Source organism: Podarcis bocagei (assembly GCF_964188305.1).
Source record: "Podarcis bocagei genome assembly, chromosome: 14".
Taxonomy (NCBI): Eukaryota; Metazoa; Chordata; class Lepidosauria; order Squamata; family Lacertidae; genus Podarcis; species Podarcis bocagei.
This window is the reverse complement of record NC_138139.1, coordinates 32,826,465-32,847,352: the sequence shown is the minus strand read 5'-3', so window position 1 is coordinate 32,847,352 and position 20,888 is coordinate 32,826,465. Positions and strand designations below refer to the sequence as shown.

The 20,888-nt window shown below is 44.6% G+C and overlaps 1 protein-coding gene across 1 annotated transcript in view; it reads right to left on the bottom strand.

The window, feature by feature from the left end:
- Positions 1-17,023, bottom strand: part of LOC308573660 (uncharacterized protein) — a 34,644-nt gene extending 17,621 nt beyond the window's left edge. Inside the window, exons 1-16 of the mRNA XM_081170818.1 lie at positions 16,943-17,023; positions 13,999-14,072; positions 12,647-12,678; positions 11,705-11,726; positions 11,572-11,599; positions 10,381-10,429; positions 9,485-9,646; positions 9,096-9,310; positions 8,274-8,377; positions 5,843-5,973; positions 4,666-4,812; positions 3,535-3,725; positions 2,432-2,514; positions 1,865-2,001; positions 1,388-1,512; positions 610-745 (exon numbers count right to left, since the gene is read on the bottom strand). Coding sequence (XP_081026944.1) covers positions 610-745; positions 1,388-1,512; positions 1,865-2,001; positions 2,432-2,514; positions 3,535-3,725; positions 4,666-4,812; positions 5,843-5,973; positions 8,274-8,377; positions 9,096-9,310; positions 9,485-9,646; positions 10,381-10,429; positions 11,572-11,599; positions 11,705-11,726; positions 12,647-12,678; positions 13,999-14,053 — 1,617 coding nt within the window. The 5' untranslated portion in view covers positions 14,054-14,072; positions 16,943-17,023. The remainder of the gene's footprint in view (positions 1-609; positions 746-1,387; positions 1,513-1,864; positions 2,002-2,431; positions 2,515-3,534; positions 3,726-4,665; positions 4,813-5,842; positions 5,974-8,273; positions 8,378-9,095; positions 9,311-9,484; positions 9,647-10,380; positions 10,430-11,571; positions 11,600-11,704; positions 11,727-12,646; positions 12,679-13,998; positions 14,073-16,942) is intronic.
- Between the last annotated feature and the right edge of the window lie 3,865 nt (positions 17,024-20,888).

The following is a 20,888-nucleotide window of genomic DNA, read 5'->3' as shown; positions in this document are numbered from 1 at the left end:
ACGCCGTTTACTCACATTTACTCAGTAGTATATCTTGATGTGTTCAGTAAGGTTTACTCTCTTACAAGTTTACAGCACTAAGACTGCATTCACATACCAGTTTATTCCATTTCCCATTTTCCTTACTGATCATTTCCCCATTATAGTTAAGCTTTCATGCAATGTAAAAGCCACTTCTGTAAAACTAGCAAAATATAGTGCATATTTAGCACTCATTTCTGCGTTGATTGCTTCCCAAAAAAATCTGTTTGCAGCCCCCCTTGACCCCGAAAACCATGGGAGCACAGTGATGGAATCTGGGGTGGTATACCAGCATACAGTTCTTTCCTGCCATTTTCATGGGGGAATAGATGCAATATGCTGTCCAATGACGTTTGTTGTTGTGGCACACCACGCCCACTGACATGAATGAAATTTAGTATGACATGCAGATACATCAATGAAAAGGGCACAGTTCCAAAACACAGCTGTCACGGCAGTGTGCCAGGACTGTTAGAAAACGGGACAGAAATGCTAGCATTATAATCAGGAAAACTAAGAGAATATTCCCCATGTCTGAAAGCATCCTAAACGTGCAACGTGCAATCACAAAATTCGGAGGGGTCTCACCTGGCGGTCAGATGCCGATGGCAGAGAGGAGTTGCAGTAGCGGTTGACCTGCACAATGAGGTTCAGGGCCTTGTCAGAGCTAAGGCTGGAGATTTGGGTTGAACGTCTAGCAAAGCAAATAAGCTGGTCTGGAAGACTTGGGAGGAAAGTGGGTGGTGTGTTAGTTTCTTGCTTCTTCATACATGATATTTGGGTGACTTATTAGATTGAGTCGGAGCCCTTTGCTAACTCGCTGAGAACGAGATGCACCTGTGCTACCAATCCAGTTGAGACAGAACAGAAGATTCTCAAAATCAGCCAGAGCTTTCTGTGCTATAGCAACAGGGTTTTTATTAGCCCGAGCAGATGTTCTAAGCGCATAGAGTGAATGTGCATGGGAAAGGGCAGAAGCCATCAATTTATTATGGTTCACATTTTTATGCCAATTTTCCCCAAATGCAAGCAATTTCCCCTCATATAACGCATCTTTGTATGCTTTTTTTTTTTTTACTAAAAGGCGTGTTTTTATGCAGCCTTTATCTATAATATGTATTTTTGTACATATGACTTGGTTTGAGAACTGTACTGAAAGGTTTGGAAATCTGCAAATTTTGAAGGATGGCCTGTATTTCATTTCACATCCTTTTTCAGGAAGTGCAAATTTGGGTACATTCACCTCTGAATGAAAACTGAACTGAATTTCTCCCCCATGCCTAGATGCGGTCCAAAACATTTGGAGGGCCCCGGATTGGCCAACGGCTCTTTTAGCCACTTCATAAACAGTCGCTCCCACACCTACCTCTCAAGATTGAAATCGGAATCAACGGCAAAGAGGGCCTCAGCATACATCTCTGCCAAGTCTTTACGGAGCCTGTTTCTGTTGATGAGCACCAGGTTGTCTGGGTTGAAGGCAATATCTTGGAACTAGGAAAAGACACAGCCATGTAAGTGCTTGCTGGAGGAAACGCAATGCAAAGTGGGATGCATAATCAATGATGCACCGTTTGTGAACTGAAAGCAGCAACAGCTGCAAATGTCAATCATATTCCCTGGATTGATTTCCATTCCAGACATGGGAGGAATGAACAAACATTGGCAATTTCTGCTCCCATTCCTGTTAGAATTCTCTGAAATCCCAACTCAGTTTCAGAGCTTGATATTCTATTTCCAGTTTTCAGTGAATTTTCCATAATTTTCCATTGAGGACTTGATCAGCACCACCACATCATCTCCAGATAATATCTGCACCGAAAGCAAATCCAGCAGAAATACTTACTATGGTTGCATTGTTGTTTGTGAGTAAACGCATGTCCCTGGCATTGCTGTAACGGATGTAATTCCCAAGATACGTGACAAGCCAATCCGATGTCTCTTTATCACTGGGATTGTAGCAGCGGGGCTTCACTTGGGCAGCTGCAACATAGATCAATGAAGGTTCTCAAAATGGAGCAAGGCCTCAAATGTCTCATATATATACCAGGCCCACTGCTAATCCCTGCTTTTTTGCATTTGATCACCTGACACCTGCAAGCCCCTCTGAGCAACTGGCTGCAATGCAACACAATGTTCTAACGTTCTCACTGCTTGAAGTAAAAATACAAGCTATAGAATGGGGATAAGCTGTGAGGGAAGGTAAAGGTCTCTTTTGAAGAGGGAATGACAGGACAACTTGTACTCTGCTGACAAAATTAGAAGACACACAAGTCCATTTCAGAGGTTCCTTAACATGTGGAAGGGTGCAAACAAATCAGAAAGGGTGCTTAATAAAGAGCAGCCACAGTTCTATATTAGGTTGTGAAAGCAGCTTCATCTTTCTGTGGCTCCAGCCTGGATATTGACTTACCTGCCAGGTAAGCTTTGATGGAATAGTACACTTCTTCCTCCTTATCTTGGGACATGCCTGTATTTTTGTTCAGCTTCTGCACACTGCGGACAGAAACAATGGAAGTTAAGGCACACAAATAAAACTTTATTGTTTCTTTGCTTTGCAGTTCAGACCTATGAGTGGGGTGAATTGCCTTGTGTGGCCGCCAGGAGAAACCAAGAAGATCCATTGTTGAGAAGATCCATTTGAGGATGCCAAATTTAGGCCTCAATATTTGAAAGACTACCTCCTTCCCTACAGACTGTCTCAGGTGTTAAGGTCAGCAGAGGGGGCCCTCTTGGTAGTTCCATCTCCCCCCCCCCGACATTTGGGAGAGAGGCAGGAGAGGGCATTCTCTGCGGCAGCCCTAAGTTGTTGAATTCCCTCTTCAGAGATGTATCCAGCTTATTCACTATACAACTTTCAGCAAATGCTGAATATTCACCTCTTTACACCGGCCTTTGGCACCTGAGATCTGTGTTTTCAGGGCCCACCCTATTCCTGTGATTGTAATCTGTTTTAACTGTTTTTAATTTTGAATGTTAAATTGACATAACCCACCCTGTAACCTGCTGGTGAAGGACAGGTAATAAATTCATTGTTCCTGTTAATAATAGCATTAGCTCAACAGAAATATGTAATTTCATTTTGAATATATTCAGAACCAAGCCTTTGAACCTGGCTACAAAAGCCTGCCCCTGCTGCTTCAAGAATGTGAAGGCGAAAAACTCCAAAGCACTGCAATGCAATTCTCCTCTGCCTTCATAACAGCCTTACGAAACAGGTTAGGTGATAAGACTTGCCCAAGCTGGAGACTGTTTCACAGCTCAATGAAATCTGAATCTGTAACTCTTGTGCACTAACTGCTATCTGTTATGACAGAGATACACCAGTGGCAGACCTTAAGCTTTCAAATTTCAGGGGTGTCCTGTGTGACACCAAAATCCACCCCCCGCCTCTTGTATTCCATTCTGCATCATAGTTGTGGAGCCCCCTGTGAAGCCCTCAAGGCTCCACGCCCAGTGAGACCTCTCAATCCACCTCTACATGCACATGCCCAAATCGGAAACAAGAACGCTTACATTTTACGGAACGACACACAGCTGGTATTCATGGTCTCACTTGCATTGAGCAGGTCACCATCGAGGAACATGAAGTAGGGAGCCAGGCGGCCACTGAGCCACATGTCCACTTCTGTGTCGTTGCTGCTAGAAACTACAGTCGGCCACACACCAGCCAAGAGAGCTGCCTTGGTGTCATTTGGAAGGATGCCCTGCCAAAGGAAGGCCACAAAAATAATTTTTGAGCATTAGAAATCAGGTGCTGCAAAGCCTGGATCTGCTAGAAAGTGAGAGGTAGAACATACAGGAGGATGAACTTTCAAAATCCACCTGAATGAGAAGAGTACATTACATGTCAATGTAACCCCAGTCTCACATTTTGGCCCTAGCTTGATCTCATGAGCTTCAGAGCTTGTCCAAAGCTTGTACAATAGTGTGGTTGAAACTTATATGCAATGTTATTTTCTAGAAAAAGAGATCCCGGAACTCACCACGAACACCTCCCTTGTTCTCCTATAATGGCAATGGCGCCCACCTGAGAGGTGCCATGGCAAATGTCAGGCTCAGAATCATAAGAACATCAGAAGAGGCCAATGACCCATCTGGTTCAGCATCCTATCTTACAGTGGTACTGCTGGAAACCAGCATCCAGGATTCAAGCTTGGAGGCCCAAGAGCCCACCTTAAAACCAGAGACACCTTTTGCAAGCCCCCAACATCTTCTGCTGCTCAGATCCATATCTGACCTCTCTCAGAGGAAATCCCATTTCCCAACACTCCTCTGCACCACCTGGGCACAACCCTCCTCTTCCTTTCTATCTCCATAAGCAGAAGGACTAAAGTTTTTGGGTGTTCTTATGCTACATAAAAGTAAAGACATTATGTCCAATCAGTTTTAAAATATGAGAGTTGCATTTTTCCTGTATGTTGCTATATCCCAGGTGTGGGGAATCTTTGGCCCTCCAGATGTTGCTGAACTACAACTCCCATCAGCCCAAGGAAGAATGTCCAATGGGCAGGCATGATGAGAGTTGGAGTTCAGCATATCTGGAGGACCAAAGGTTCTCCACATCTGCTATATCTCCTCCTTTCTTCAGTGTGGATTTAAAAAAGAAAAGAACAGAAACCATTTCTGTCATTTCCCCCCACTTACAGTAACATTTTTCTGGTTAAATTTATCAATAAAGGCTCCATTCTGCTTATAGTTCCGTAACACAGCAGTCAAGAAAGGCTTGTCATTGAGAAATCCCTCTCTGGCAAATAAGTCAGCCAGAGCATCTGGAGAGACTGTATTCACAATCTGAAAACAAAAGCATAAAAAACCACCATTATAATTTGAAAGAATAGACTTGGGTTATAAAAATGCAATTTAAAAAGAGGCTGGTTATTATACAAAAACAAAATATTTGCACAATGATTCTGCGCTGCAGTTGAGCAGGCTACAAAAACAGTTATGCAGACCTTCAGAATAAATTTTCTCTTTGGTGCTATTTAAACAGTGGTTTTGTCTCATAAGCCTTGGGGAGCCACAAGCTGTACAGACCAAACGATGTGGAGGGGAAGGGAAACTTTATCATCGTAAGGGCTGCATTCCCTTCTGGGCAACTTTCTAAGGGCCATGTGCCCATCGTGGGTGGGTCCAAAGGCAAAAGTGGGTGGAGCAACAACAGCTAAATTTACCTTCTTACAGTAGGATGGTTTCTACACACACACACACACATACACACACGTCTCATTCGTGGTGCTGGCATCCTGACTACGAAATGCCTTTCCAAGACAAATTAAGCAATCTCCCTCCTTTCCTGCATTCAGGGAACATGTAAAGGCTTTTTATTTAAATAGCTATTATGGCTTTTGATCGATAGTGGTATGAAGTTTTTACACTGCTGCTTTCAGCTCCTTTCTGCATCATGCTACAGTGTTCTTTTAAAATTGCTTTTACAGTGGCACCTCAGGTTACATACGCTTCAGGTTACATACGCTTCAGGTTATAGACTCCGCTAGCCCAGAAATATTACCTCGGCTTAAGAACTTTGCTTCAGGATGAGAACAGAAATTGTGCGGTAGTGGCGCGGCAGCAGCAGGAGGCCCCATTAGCTAAAGAGGTGCTTCAGGTTAAGAACAGTTTCAGGTTAAGAATGGACCTCCGTAATGAATTAAGTACTTAACCCAAGGTACCACTGTATGTCAATTTGATAATCATGAGCTGCCCTTGACTCCCTTCGGGAGGAGGGGTAGCTTATAATATGAAATAATAAATCATCGTAATGAATGAATAAATGCATCATCTTTCCACAGATGTTTTGACGGAACTGCAGCAGCAAAAGCACCTTTTGGAGGTCCGATGTGGGAATGAGGGTCTGCAGATCTCTCAGAGTCAGGAGGCTGGCAAAGCTCTGAAACATCTCTTCTAAGAAGTCGGAGAAGCTGGAATTTGCAGAGAAACAGCGGAGAGAAGAGTCTAAGAATCCAAAGGACAGGAAGGGGCAGGGAGAGAGAGAAGCAGATAAAAACAGTGAAATCTTTTAAATTTCATAACTTGGAGAACTGTAATGCCCCCTCCGCACCAAAAGAAAAACCATTATTAGAAACATTTGTCACAACAATTTCACAACTGATATTCAAATGCTATTTTTTAGCAATGAAGCTGAAGCTTTACAGTAGGTGAACATATCAGACGACACAGCGATTCTTCAAACAGCTCTTGTTTATTCACAGGCCAGAACAGAACTGAACTGAAGGGTTCAGCCAGCCTGCTTATATAGAGCTCCACTAGAACGCAACAGTAACCATTTTCTGTAACTATCCAATCACTGAATGTCACTTTTGATCCCTTATTTGCATATGTGGACCTGAACTATCTACAGTATCCCCATGCTGGCTCAGGGTGAGAACTTCAGTACATATCAGAAACATTTGTCACAACAATTTCACAACTGATATTCAAATGCTATTTTTTAGCAATGAAGCTGGAGCTTTACAGTAATATTAATAATTAGCACTGATGCAGAGCACTTCAATGGGGCAAAGCATCTGTCTGGCCACACAGTGAGTCCGTCAGTGAGACCCCTGCCCTCAAACCTTGGAGAACCCCTGCCCATCAGTGTAGACAAGTCTGAGCTAGATGAACCAATAGTCTGACTCAGAATAAGGCAGCTTCCTATGTTCTGATGTTTCTTCCTATGTTTTGCACATAGCAAGCCTTACAACAACCCTGTAAGGCAGAACGGTATTATTATCACCCATATTTCAGATTGGGATGGGGGTTCAAGTTGCAAGTGGCCTATAGCACCTACTCATCGCCGGAGACCTCAAAGACCATGCTGTTACCCGGCCATCATTATCAAATACTGACACATTCATACAAAACCACATGCAGTTCATATATATAAACACACACACCAAACATGCATGCTTCTGCCTAGCAGCCTCAGGAAGCTCTGGCCTAACAGCTGTCTCATGCTCATAAATATTTTTTAATGATAGAATGATGGCTGGCTGACCAAAAAATGAGCAAGTCGATGCCTGCAGTTCAAATTCAATTCCTGAAGCTCTACAAGCTACAAGTGTCCACAGGGGTTATCTCTGCACTTTCCTCGGGCTGGCCTTTGCCAACCTGATGCCCTCCAGATGTTTTTGACTAAAGTTCCCATCAGCCCCAGCCAGTGGTGTAGCGTGGGGGTGCAGGGGGGGCCGGCCGCACCGGGTGCAACATCTGGGGGTTAGGGTTAGGGGGCGCAAATCCACGGGTTAGGGGGCGCAAATCCATGGGTTAGGGGGCGCAAATTACTTGCCTTGCCCCAGGTGCTGACAACCCACGTTACGCCACTGGCCCCAGCTACTACAGCCATGTGGGTTGGGGATGATGGGAAACATGATCTTGAACAGGGGCTACTGTTTGATTTTGGGTTGAAACAGAGGTTGACTAATGACATTTGCCTCTTTCAGCCCTGTGATTTTGTGTCAATTTTGCTTTTCCCCAAATCAAATGGGTGGGAACCGCATGTGTTTTGGCTCTACAGTATATAAATTCAAGCCCTGGATTACTGAGCTGTCAGACAACCTTATAGAACAGGGGCAGGGAAACATGTGTCACTCCAGCTGTTGTTAGAACCCAACTCCCATCAGCCCCAGCCAGCATGAGTAATGGTCAAGAATTATGGGAGTTGTAGTCTAACAGCATTGGGAGACCTGCGGGTTCCCTGTCACTGTTATAGGATGTTTGCCGCCCAGGCATGGGCCACTGATTAAGCTTTAAAAAACTGAATTGGAGTTAGGGGTGGGAGAGAAATTCAATTCAGTTCACATCTGAAAGCAGATCTATCAAATTTAAATTTTCTAAAACATAGCTATCCTTTGAAATTTGTTCTTATCCAAATTTTACAACACAGTTCTCCAACAAAATGTTTACAAACATGCATATATTATGCATAAAAAAGGAAGTATGCATAAAAATGAATATATTAGTGAAGATAGCATACAAAGGTGCATCATATTACAGAAAGCTGCTTGCAAAATATGTACACAAGTCAGAAGTACATGTAAAAATGTGTAAAAATTCACGGTGGTGAATTTTCCCAAGAAGAGTTTTTCAAAAAAATAAATAAATCTCAGTTTACTGCAAAATGTGGAGAATTGAATTAGGAACTGTAAAAACGTGAGAAACTGAGGGAACTGAAATTCACAGAATAATTGCAAAACATTTAAGAGTGGTCAGATTGGGTCCCTGAATTGCCAGAAACAGGCAGAATTGCCCCTTACCGTTAGAATTCAACCCTTTCAGATAAGAAAGCTGGAAAGACTGAAAGACTTCCTCTTGGAGCTGAGAACTCATCTTGGTAAACTGTGCATCGAGACCTTTAACGCTGGGAAGAAAAAGTATGTTGTTGGACAGATTGGTGGGCAAAAGAGAAGAGAAAGAAAAAGATTAGTCTTCGTTCATGATTTTATATGCTTGTCCGGCTCCCCTTCCACAAAGGATAAGGCTATGGATTCAGGGTGGGAGAGTAAATTGCACTCAGGAGAACCAGTGGGGTTGGGGAAATCACATTTTCAAATTATTGCAGTTTTGAGCGCTGGAAGTATGGATGTAAAGGAAGCAGTAATTTCCATTCCATCCTATCTCCATCACAGTCAGAGCTGTTTCCATTCCGCTACAGTTCGGCTTCTGCTAAAACCAACATTGTTCAACTCATTTTCCACTACGTTAAAACTAACATAATAAAATGTGTAATTAATTATGTAATTAATTTCAGTTGAAGGGTGGAGTAAAAAGAAATGCAGAAAATAGCAGTCCTTTCCAGACTGAAAAACTTGATAATAGCTACAACTGCTCAGCTTGTGATTTCTGTTCATAACCTCCAATGAAACTGGGGGGAAATTCTGCTTTTCTGTTTTTGATGGGATTTGCTGGCATCCCTAGTTGGGGAAATGTGGTTTATTGTCTTCAAAAGACCTTCCCTTTTAGCTGAGGTGCAGGCAGACATTTTTAACCCCTGGTGAAGTTGAAGGACATTGAGCAATGAAAGGGTAGCGTAGAGAGACTCTTGGTCATAGTCACAGCAACATGAACACAACCCATACATTGCCTGGTACTGTTTGCATCCCATTGTCTCATTGTGAAGGCACTGAAGCATGTCGACAGAGATGGCCGAGATGAAAAGCCGAAGCCTCTTCTGGAACCAGGACGTCACAAAGGCTGTCTCATTGAAACGATCCTCGTTTCTCAGCTTCTCATCCCACAGAGCCCTCAGTATGATAGTTTTCCATTTGGGGGAGATCAGGGAAGAGTTCATGATCTGGAAAGCAAAAAGCTGACCTTGAGGAGTTTCTAGCTGGGAAACCGAAGCTCATGAGGAAGTGAAGAAAAAAAGGCAGGGGGTGGAGTCATCATCATCATCATCATCATTTATTATTTATACCCCACCCATCTGGGCGGCTCCCAACAGGATTAACACATTTTTTATATATACCTTGCGATCAAATGCCTCCAGTGCTTTCTCCAGCTCCTCCCCATCCACTTCACTGAAGAGCACCCTGACGATATCTAATGAAACCTCCTCACTCGTCTTCCTTAGCACAAGTTCCAAGGCGCCAACGATGAAAGTGCTGTTCACTTCAGTCAGGTTCTGGAGCTGAGGAGAGAAATGGGGGAACCTTCGCAATATTGCCTCTTGTGTACAGGAAGACAGTGGAGGCCTATTCATTAAAAGGAACAGGGCCCTGGTCCCACCCCCGCAGAGGGACTAGCGGAACAATTGCAGGGCTGGGTGGAGGGACGGCTCTGCCTCATCCAAACCTCCGCCAGCCCAACCAATTGGGGATTTTGGATTCCAGCCATTTCCTCTGATGGAAGTTAAGCTATGGAACTTGCTGCCACAGGGAGGCAGTAGAAGCCACCTACCTAGGAGTAGACAAAAGTCATGAAGGAGAGGGCTATCAGTGGCTTCTAGCCATAATGGCTATGGCAATGCTTTTGAACTCCAGTTGGAGGAAAGCACAGGAGGGGAAAGAGCTTGGAACCTGCTTGTGGGATTCCCATGGAGGTTTCTGGTGGGCCCCTGTGAGAACAGGATGCTGGACTTAGATGGACCATTGGCCTGAACCAGCAGGCTGTTCTCATGTTCTTAGTATTCCTTCCAGCCTGCTAGGTAAAGCCCAGTTTGGCTTCTACCAATGTGTGTGTGTGTAGTTTGGGGGGGTGTTGTTGTTGTTTTGCCTTGCACACCACCTACTCCTAGTGGGCTTGCCACAAACACAGCAGTGGTGTGAATTGAGTACCACTCCCAGCGTACTTTCTGGGGCCCCTGCACATCAGCAGATCTTTATTTGGTTCTGAAAACGTAGCACGGGGATGTAAACCACTTACATTGTCGCATACAATATGGGTGAGGTTTGGTGATGTTTTGACATCCATCCTGGGAACAAACAGAGGTGGGCGGAGGGGGAGAGAAATACACATAGGCTGAACAGGTAACAATTCAAAGGAGGCTGCCTAAATTCCACTGGTGGATTAGAGTGAGCCAGTTTCTATAGCCTGCAGTACACAAGGGTGTGCCTGATCCAGATTCCATCTATAGCTCTGGAATTCCCCCATCCCAAGAAAGTAGAGTCATATTTTCCAAGGAGGTCCCTCTTTCTCCTCCCAGTTTCTTACTATTTATGGGTCTTCTTAGTTCAATTTTCTGCTGTCTGATTAGTAGCTGTGATGAGCTATTAGCTGCGATTCCAGTGCAGTGGTACCTCGGGTTACATACGCTTCAGGTTACAGACTCCGCTAACCCAGAAAAAGCACTTCAGGTTAAGAACTTTGCTTCAGGATGAGAACAGAAATCGTGCTCTGGCGGCTCAGCGGCAGCAGGAGGCCCCATTAGCTAAAGTGGTGCTTCAGGTTAAGAATAGTTTCAGGTTAAGTATGGACCTCCGGAACAAATTAAGTACTTAACCCGAGGTACCACTGTATTGCAGGGGGTTTCACAAGATAACCCCCCAGGTCCCCTTCCAACTCTAGAATTCTATGCCCAGCCCACTACTTTTTGAAGCACATGAAAACTACACACGTACCACTCTTTTACAGCCCATCTCTTGACCTCGCCTAACCAGAAGCCTAACCCAACCCATCTTCCTTGCCTGCCTTCCATTTTGGAACTGACTTCAGCTTGGTTTCCCAGCTATACATCTACCTCATCCAGCAATGCCAGTTATTATGCATTGCTCCCTGCAAAAGAAAGATGGGTGGGGTGGGGGGGCCATAGATACAGAGCATTGCTTTGCATCCATCTGAAACCCTGGAGAGCCACTGCCAGTCAGTGTGACCAATACTGAGGCAGAGAGACCAAGGCAGCTTCCTATGTTATGTTCCTAAGATTTGCAATTGTAATTTTATATGTGACAAATGCAAACTTAGGAAGATGGTTCTGAATCTAGGGTCCCAAACCTGGCCCTCATAGGCACCTCCCTTGGTGTCCATCAAGACCTCCTGTCCCCGTCCCCCCGGTTCTTTTTTTAATTTTTGTATCTTAAAAATAAGGGGTTTGGGCTGCTCGCACTTTAGAAATACCTCTCTATGTCTCCACAGACTTCTGAAGCTGTTGCAAAAAGAAAAGAAAAAGAGTTTAGCCAAGTTTCTTCTACAGTTCCCCAAAATGACTATCCTTTGATGCTGTATATGAGACACTGTAAGTTTCACATACCATTAATCTTAGCAGCAGGGCACTAGAAGAAAAGAAAAAGAGGCATTATTATAATAATAGTATATTAATTCCTAATTTAATATGTTGCTATTGGTGACCATGCAACCATGTACCATTCCCTGAATTCACAATCTCCTTGTGTGCCTGTAGTACAGAATAAAGAAGCCTCTCTTTTTTAAGTGTCTAGTCTTTATGATTGCAAAATTAACAAATGTTTTAACACACAAGGCAATATAAATGTGTGTGTGTGTGTATAACATTATTCCCCCTCAGCTGTTGGGAAGGGAACATGATTGTTCTATTTTATTTTATTTTTAAAATGGGAGCACAGCTTCAAAAAGTTTTAAGAATCCTTTCTCTACAGCAGCTATCCTCAGCTACAGCTCCCATATGCCACAGCTAGCATGGCTGTTTTTCCCCAGTGGTTGGTCATTCTGCTCAAGCCCTGCCCTCCTTCTGGTCAAGGGTTTAGAGGAGCCTTCGCTCATGTGCTGCCCTCCAGCTCACTAGCTGGGACTCATGGGGGCTGTAGTCCAAAATATCTGGAAGGCACCAGATCAGGGAAGGCTGTTCTGCTGCATCACCTCCTGCTGAAATATGGTTGACACCCCATTTTCTCCAGAAGGTCACCATCGTGCAAGCCCCCACCAGGATTCCTTAGTGCTGAAGCATCATCCAGCCCAACCAATCCTTGCCATTCCGTCCTTAGAAAAATTCAGAGGGCGATGTGCACGCAATTTAAAATATGCAATTAAGGGAGAGGCCCCATCACAGAAGAAGAAAAATACCAGACAGACATTTTAATTTACAACCAATGGGTGGGAATGAAGTTTTGCTTAGCTGCTGGCTTCCTTGGTGAAGCAAGCCCTGATAACAGCAGACCCCAAAGACCAGGTTAGGGAAGCTCCTGGGTGATGTCAGAAGGGAGTGTAAGGGACTTACAGATGCAGTTTCCACCGTGTGTAGCAAGAGCCCTGTAAAAAGAGAGGGGGGAGGAGAGAGAGGCAACATTACTGAAAACACCTAGGGATACATGAAGCCCCTTTATATGGTCAGGCCATTTGGTTCAGCATTGTCTTTTGACAACAGGTTTTGAGGTTCTTCTCAGGCAGAGGCCTTACACTGAGATCCTTTGGGCTGGAGATGCCGAGGACTGAACCCACCGCCTTCCACATGTGAAGCAGGTGCTCTACCAACTGAGCCACGGCCCTTCCTTTAAGACATAGGAACACAGGAAGCTACCTGATACAGAGTCAACCCAAGGGTCCATCTAGCTCAGTATTGTCTACTAGCTTCAGGGAGGGAGTTTTCTCCAGCCCTACCTGGAGATGATGGGGATTGAACCTGGGGCCTTCTGCCCGCAAAGCAGATGCTCTGCCACTGAGCCACAGCCCAGCCCTTTGGGAATATATGATGAAGATGCTTTATGGCAGGTCAGACCATTGGTTCATCTAATTCAGTCCTGTTTACAATGAGTGGCAGAACCTCTTCAGGCAGGGAATACCTGGAATTGCTGGGGATTGAACCTGGGATCTTCTGCATGCAAAGCAGGGGCCCTACCAACTTTGCTATGGCCCTTCCCCAAAGAAAACGGAACATGGGAATCTTCCTTATACTGAATCAGAACATCAGTCCATCTAGCTCAGCATTGTTTGCATTGGTCTAAAATCTCTTGCAGGGAGTTGGTAATAATAATAATAATAATATAATAATAATAATAATAATGATATAATTTATTATTTATACCCCACCCATCTGGCTTGGTTTCCGCAGCCACTCTGGGCAGCTTCCAGCAGAATATTAAATACAATGATTCATCAACTATTAAAAGCTTCCCTAAACAGGGCTGCCTTCAGATGTCATCTAAAAGTCTGGTAGTTGTTTTTCTCTTTGACATCTGGTGGGAGGGCGTTCCACAGGATGGGTGCCACTACCGAGAAGGCCCTCTGCCTGTTTCCCTGTAACTTGGCTTCTTGCAGCGAGGGAACTGCCAGAAGGCCCTCGGTGCTGGACCTCAGTGTCCAGGCAGAATGATGGGGGTGGAGATGCTCCTTCAGGTATACTGGGCAGAGGCCGTTTAGGGCTTTAAAGGTCAGCACCAACACTTTGAATTGTGCCTGGAAACCAGAAACTTTGAATTGTGCCCGGGACCTATGGCAAGGGAGATGAGTCCAGGCGCAAGAGTATTTCATAACTTTGTTAGGTTGACTTCCTTTTACTAGAAGTAGGTTGACGTTCTCTGAAGAGAAGGTATGCGAAGTGGGAAATATATTGGGGGAGCAACAGCGACTCACCGAGGTAAAGGCCAAATGCTGCCAGCAGGAAGGAATTGCGACACACCAACGCCATGACGAGTCTCGGCTAGAAACTGGGAAAGGAAAAGAGGGACCATAAAATCATAGAAATGTCGAGTTGGAAGGGATCTAAAGGGTCATCTAGTGATCATGTGTGATCATGTGCTGATCACCACTGACACATCAGCATTAAAGGGTGTTGAAACAACTCTATAGTTTTCAAATTAAGTTACAGAGTTTGAAAGGGGATAAAGGCAGAAATGTAAGAAAATCCCAATGGAAACAGAAACAGGAGTGAAAACCGCAGGGGGCGTTGCTTATTAGTTCCATGACCAAATGAAAATCAAACCGGTAGGTATGAGGAGTATTCCCTGCTGTTGCTTTTGGTGCACAAATGATACATAATTGATTACTTTCCCCCTCCCAATTGCATTGTGTTTCCTTTGCATTGAAATGAATGGCATGGAACAACATAATGCAAACATCAATAATTCTAGAATTAATTACGTAAAATTTCTGCTTAGCCGACGGCAAGACGAATAGCACTAAAGTAACTTAAATTTTGCAGCAAGGAACGGTGGATCAGACCCACATCAATATTGCCTAGCATGCCACCTTCAATGGCTGATGGTCAGATGCCTCTCAGACCTCACAAGCCACAAAAGAAGGTAGACAATAATAGACATCTTCTGTATTTGAAGGCTTCCTTATCAGCTCCGATAGGTGCTGATTAGAGCTCAGCCAAAATTTGTCCAAAGACATATCCCCCAGGAAACGTCTTTCTCACCCCCCTGAGGGAGGGTGGCAAGGAGGCAACTTTGCAAACTTTTCTCTGAATTATTTTCCATCACAGACACACTCTGCGAAGGTGCTGAATATGAGGCATAGCAGACAATACAAAGCACAGTTGCGGCTGCTGTCCCTTTCAGCAGCAAAAGGAAAGAAAATATTAACTGTTTAACTATTTAACTATTGCCAGATTCTGGAAAGAGCTAAAGGGTACAGGGTTGGATTATTGGTATGGGAGAATGTGGAGGTTAGCTTTAGTGGAGAAACTTAAATAATGTTATGAGATTCTTTTTGAAGGCGGGAAGTAGGCTGGATGCTGAGAGCCTTTGAACCCCTGGATCCAGCAAGTGTTAACAGAGGAACATATCAAAGGGGCTCTGTGTGAGACGGGCAGATGGGTGGAGCCACCCCCCAACTCATGAATAGTTAGAAGGACAAAGCCAGACTTGAGAGCTAGAGAAAAAAGCAGCAAGCTGGAGAGAAATTCTGAGCAATGTTTGATTTCTGTTTGAATTCAATGCTGCAGCTATTGGAGAAACAAGGCCCTTTTAGCGGTGTCAGTGCTGTGAATCCTTCCATCATAGGCAGTGGCGTAGCGTGGGTTGTCAGCACCCGGGGCAAGGCAAGTAATTTGCGCCCCCTAACCCGTGGATTTGCGCCCCCTAACCCTAACCCCCAGATGTTGCGCCCGGTGCGGCCGGGCCCCCCTGCACCCCCCACGCTACGCCACTGATCATAGGCTCTAATTGTATATATGTGTAAATTAATCATATATCCTAAAGACACCACAATCTCTGCTATTCCTCATTTCCAAATGAAACACAAACCCTGGGTAAAGGCCAGGAACCCCGGGAATCTCACATCACTCAGAGATTGGGGTGACATGAAACAATATAAATTGAAGGCAATTTAGGGGGCTAGCAAAGGATGATTACTTCTGGAGGTAAAGCAGATGCTCTCCCCCTTTGTTGTCATTTAGTTGTGTCCAACTCTTCATGACCCCATGGACCAGAGTATTTCATGAGAGTCCCATGGACTGCAAGAAGATCAAACCTATCCATTCTTAAGGAAATCAGCCCTGAGTTCTCACTGGAAGGACAGATCCTGAAGCTGAGGCTCCAATACTTTGGTCACCTCGTGAGAAGAGAAGACTCCCTGGGAAAGACCCTGATGTTGGGAAAGATGGAGGGCACAAGGAGAAGGGGACAACAGAGGACGAGATGGTGGGACAGTGTTCTCGAAGCTACCAGCATGAGTTTGACCAAACTGCGGGAGGCAGTGGAAGACAGGAGTGCCTGGCGTGCTCTGGTCCATGGGGTCACAAAGAATCAGACAAGGGGGAGAGCATCTGCTTTGCCTGCAGAAGACCCAAGGTATCGTGGCATCCCTGGGTAGGGTTCAGAGAGACCCCTGCTCAGTTCCTCGAAAGCCACTGCCAGTCAGTGGGGAGAATACTGAGTTATATGAATCTCAACAGTTTGATTCAGTATAAGGAAACTTCCCAAGTTTCTATGTATCGCTTTTTATGATACTGCTTTTCTTGTTTTGATGTTGTATTTTTTGCATATCACATAGAGATTTTTAATTCTGAGCAGTTTATAAATGCTTCTGAATAAATAAGTAAATAATAAATAAATAAGCATTTTGATCTGCATACAGAGTAATGCATTTCTTTTTCATCCTGTGTCAAAGTTTTAGAATGCTGTACAGTGTGGTCACCAACTTCTTGCTGAACTAGAACTACAGCATATAGGTTGAGAAAGAACAGAAGATCATCTGAACGATGAAACAATGAAAAAATAAATTAATCTAGTTTAGGGAAGTCAAAGGCAAAGCGGGTCTAGAACCCTTAATAGTTAATTAGATGGTGTCCAACCAGTACATATTTTCATCCTTATTTGGATTTGCTATTATTCCCATCCTTCAAAACCATAGTAACAATTATTATTATTTTATACCGTGCCATCGGTGTATGTCATGCTTTACAGAATCTCAACAAGCAGATCTCTGCCCCCAAGGAACTTACAAAGTAAGAAATCAAAGATTGTGGGACGGGGGAGAAGCAGAGGAGAAACAGACAAAGAAATCGAAGTGGGAATGAGGTGAAAGTGAAATATTTCAGGAAAGGCTGCAAGCAGACTGAATCTTCACCTACCTGTATGTAGCAAAGCCCACCTTCCAGAGGAGACAGGTATCCCTGAGATGAATAATGTAAAAGAACAGGTCTTTGCCAGCCTGTCCTGATCTTATCCCTCGAGGGCGTGGGATGTCGGAGGGGACAGGGTGTGACAAGTGTCAGCTTTCCAGCAAACCTTCGGAAAGGGCCAGAACTGGGCTGGGCGTTGACCCTGCCTCCGTCATTTGCTCAGATTATGTAGAACCGCTGCAACTTTGGTCACGTTCAGCTTCAGAAACCCTCCACAATCCTGGTGGAAATTTTTTCAGTATACTGTTTATATTGCTAAAAGCGCATTCTCCCTTTGGCAGTAAAAATGCAAAAAAATAATAATAATGAATGGAGCCTTACATGCAGCTAAGTTCTGCTCAAAGTAGACCATGCCCATTAACTTCAGTGGGTCTACTCTGAGTAGGACTAGCATGGGACACAACTGTACTTAAAAGTCAACTTGATGCCCTTTCATGATACCTAAGAACAGCTACCTGAGGCGACTGCCTCATTATGCCTAGTGGTATGGCCTGCCCCACAGCTGTTGAAACAAGCTTATCAGATCACTTTAATGTGTGTTCTCAGACTTTTGTCTACGTATTTCAATTGCTACAGAAGGCAGAGGAGCTGCGAGCTAGACAAAAGCAGCAACTATTTGTGGTTAGTACCACATATGAAGGTGATGTATACAAAGTCAGACTATTGCCACAGGCCACATCCACGCCATACATTTATAGCTTTATTATACCACATTTCCTGTCATGGCTTCCCTTAAAGAATTCTGGGAACTGTAAAGCATTAAGGGTGCAGAGAGCTGTTAGGAGACTCCCTCAATCCCTCTTCACAGGGAACTCTGGAAATTGTAGCTCTGAATTCATCACACGCAGAACCGTTTCCCTTCTGCTGCAGTTCATCTCCTGCCAGCAACTATCCATCCCGCTGTCCACTGTGGCGACACTTTACATAATTAATTATGTAACTACATTGCCTTCACGTTATTCCACTCCATTCAACCCAAAGGAAACGCAATGCAAAAGGAGGGGAGGTCACCAATTACGTATCGTTTGTGGACTAAAAGCAACAGCAGCAGCAAATACCAACAGCATTCATTGGATTGGTTTCCATTCTGGTCCTGAGATGAGAAAGCAAACACTGGCAATTTCCAGACCCATTTTCATCAGAATCCTCCAATCCTAATAGCGGAGTCAGTCTTGCTTCCCATGTCCGGCTTCCGGTGGTGTGTGGTGTGTGCGATTCTTCATGCTTTCTTGCAAAGACAACTCCCTGGTTATAAAACTTTCAAAACCTGCTGGACTTGATGTTATCTCGAGGGAGATAACCCACACCCTCTGGCCTTGTGTGTGAGGGAGAATGAGAACTCAGAATGGGCACCTTGGCTGCTCCTTATTTACTTACCAAAAAGGCAGCATCTATAAAAACAGGACAACAAGGAGCACACCTAATCTGAGCCAGCCCCAAACCCTGCTCCTCCCATGCCAAGGTCTCTCCCTGAAATATCAGAATAAGTCCACATTCATACCATGCATTTAAAGCATTCTGATACCACATTATTTATTATTAATAGTAGTAGTAGTATACCGCCCTTCTTCTGAAAATCACAGGGCAGTTCACAACATAAAAATAGAAAATGAGAAAACAAAATGCATACTAAAACTAGAACAAGAATAAACCAAGAACCCCTCTCCCACAAGCACATTTAAAAGAGCATAGAATGTTAATCAGCCAAAGGCCTGGTTAAAGCAGTCATAGCTTCTACCAAAGAATTCTGGGAGCTGTAGTTTGTGAAGGGTACTGAGAACTACTAGGAGCCCCCCTATTCTCCTCCCACATCTACCATTCCCATGACTGTTAAAAGCAATATGATCCTACTATAGACATACGGTGTGGTGTGGACTGAATGCCTCAGAGAATGTGCAAAATGCTTGCCCTGAACTTAGGAAAGGGGGAGAAAATTGGTGCAGTTTGCATTTAAAACTGTTTTTCGGAACTTGCACTTCTCCAGATTTTGCAGTTCAGTTCTCCAGGCAAGTAATGTGTACAAAAGTGCATATACTATGGTTAAGTGTGTGTCGAAATGTGTACATTGGTGGGAACAAAATAGTTAAAAGATTGCATTAAGGGAAATTTTGCTTTTTGCAAAATAGCATACAAATGCGTGTGTGGAGGAGAAAACCACACAAAAACGCTGACAAGTTTTCATGTTGTTTTTCTTTTTAAGAACAAATTGTAAACTGATGTAGAAATGTGGAGTCCAGAACTTCACACTGGAAAAATCAGAAACAGAAATTGAGAGATCCTCCTGAGCCTACATAGAACCATAGAGTTCAAAGGGTCCATATTTGCACCCTAGAACCCTCCCCAAGCCACACCCCTCACTCCCTGGAGTGTTTTTCCCTGGCTTGAAAGTGTCCTTGGAACTCTGACCTCTTGCTTGCCTGAATGGAGGCTGCAGAGGGGTGTTTGGGTGTGTGCAGAAACTACCTTGCTATACTGTACATCAATTGCACCACCTGTTTTTGCCTCTGTCCCCAACCCATCACTCGCATGTGGCCCTTCAAAGGCTGTTTTGGTGGGAATGTGGCTCTCAGTCTGAAAAAAAAGTCTCCCCAGCCTTGCCCTACCAGGTAGGAGTATTCTGGAAGGGGAGAATTAAGAGTTGGATAGGAGCATGCCAGGAAGTTAAAAACCTGTCCTCTGTGTGTGCTATGTGGGACAATTTCAGGAGGGAGGAAAGGGGGAAAGGACACTTCTCAGAGGCACTCTCTGCCCTTCCTCTCTTTTATATAGCAAAAAAAAAAAAAAATGCTCCTGCCCAGCCCCGACCCCGCATTGTCATGTTAACACAGAAGCAGAAAGCCTCAGAATGGAAGGAAAGACCCCCTTCCCCATACTACCTTATCCTACCAACCAACACCTGCTACAAGACTCCTGTTCCAGGCTGGCAGAGACCGTGTTGATACACTGCAACTTTTTTGTTGCAGTAGCAGCACCCCCGCATTATCCGTACGCAAGCAAACATAAGCAGCTGCTTTCCACTGAGTCAGTCTTTTTATGTTCTGGCATTGCCTTGTTGAATTTTCCTCAGCTTGTTGATAATGGGGAAACTCGTTCGTTTCGAAGCAGGTCAGCCAAGTTTGCCTGGGCTTCAGAGAATTCCAGCCTGGCCAGTACGGGCTCATTCTTTACTGGCCGCTCCTAGTGTGCCCTGGCATTCCTCGGGTCACCCTGGCTTCCTCCCTCCAAAGCAATGATTGGCTTTGCAAGGCCATTTGACCAAAGGCTCGAGCAAACCCAGACGGCCTCCATTCTCGTGGTCATTTACCTGAGGGAAACAGTATTTTCGACCCACCCATTTTGCACACCTGGAAACAAAACAAAAAAATAGTGCTCCATTGCAGGAGGGCTCCAGTGGACATTTGACCCCGAGTGTGAACTCCTAGCACAGGAAGCGACACAGAGAAAACTGGGTGGGAAATGCCGCAAGAGGAACTCTATGTTTAGAACATAATATGCCCATGGCAGGTATCTCGAATATTAGTCAGTGCCGGGGCGGATGGTCTGTGTTAGGGTGGAGCAAAAGAGTGAGCAATCAAACGATAGAGAGAGCAATCTCCTAGGAATTCAGCAGGGAGCCTCAGGCAAGCCTCCCTCTCTCACGCTCATTGTGCTGTGCTGAAATCTGTCCTTTGAACACAGGAAGCTGCCATCTAGCTCAGTATTGTCTACACTGAGCGGCAGCAGCTTCCCAGTTTTCAGGCAGCGGCGCTCTCTCCCAGTCCTACCTGGAGGTGCCTTTGGGGATTGAACTTAGGACTTTTTGTATGCGAAGCAAGTGCTGTGCTACTCACTTGTTTTCCTTCCCCTAAAACGTAGGATTCTAGTCCTCATCGTTCTGAAAAGGCTGCTTTAAATA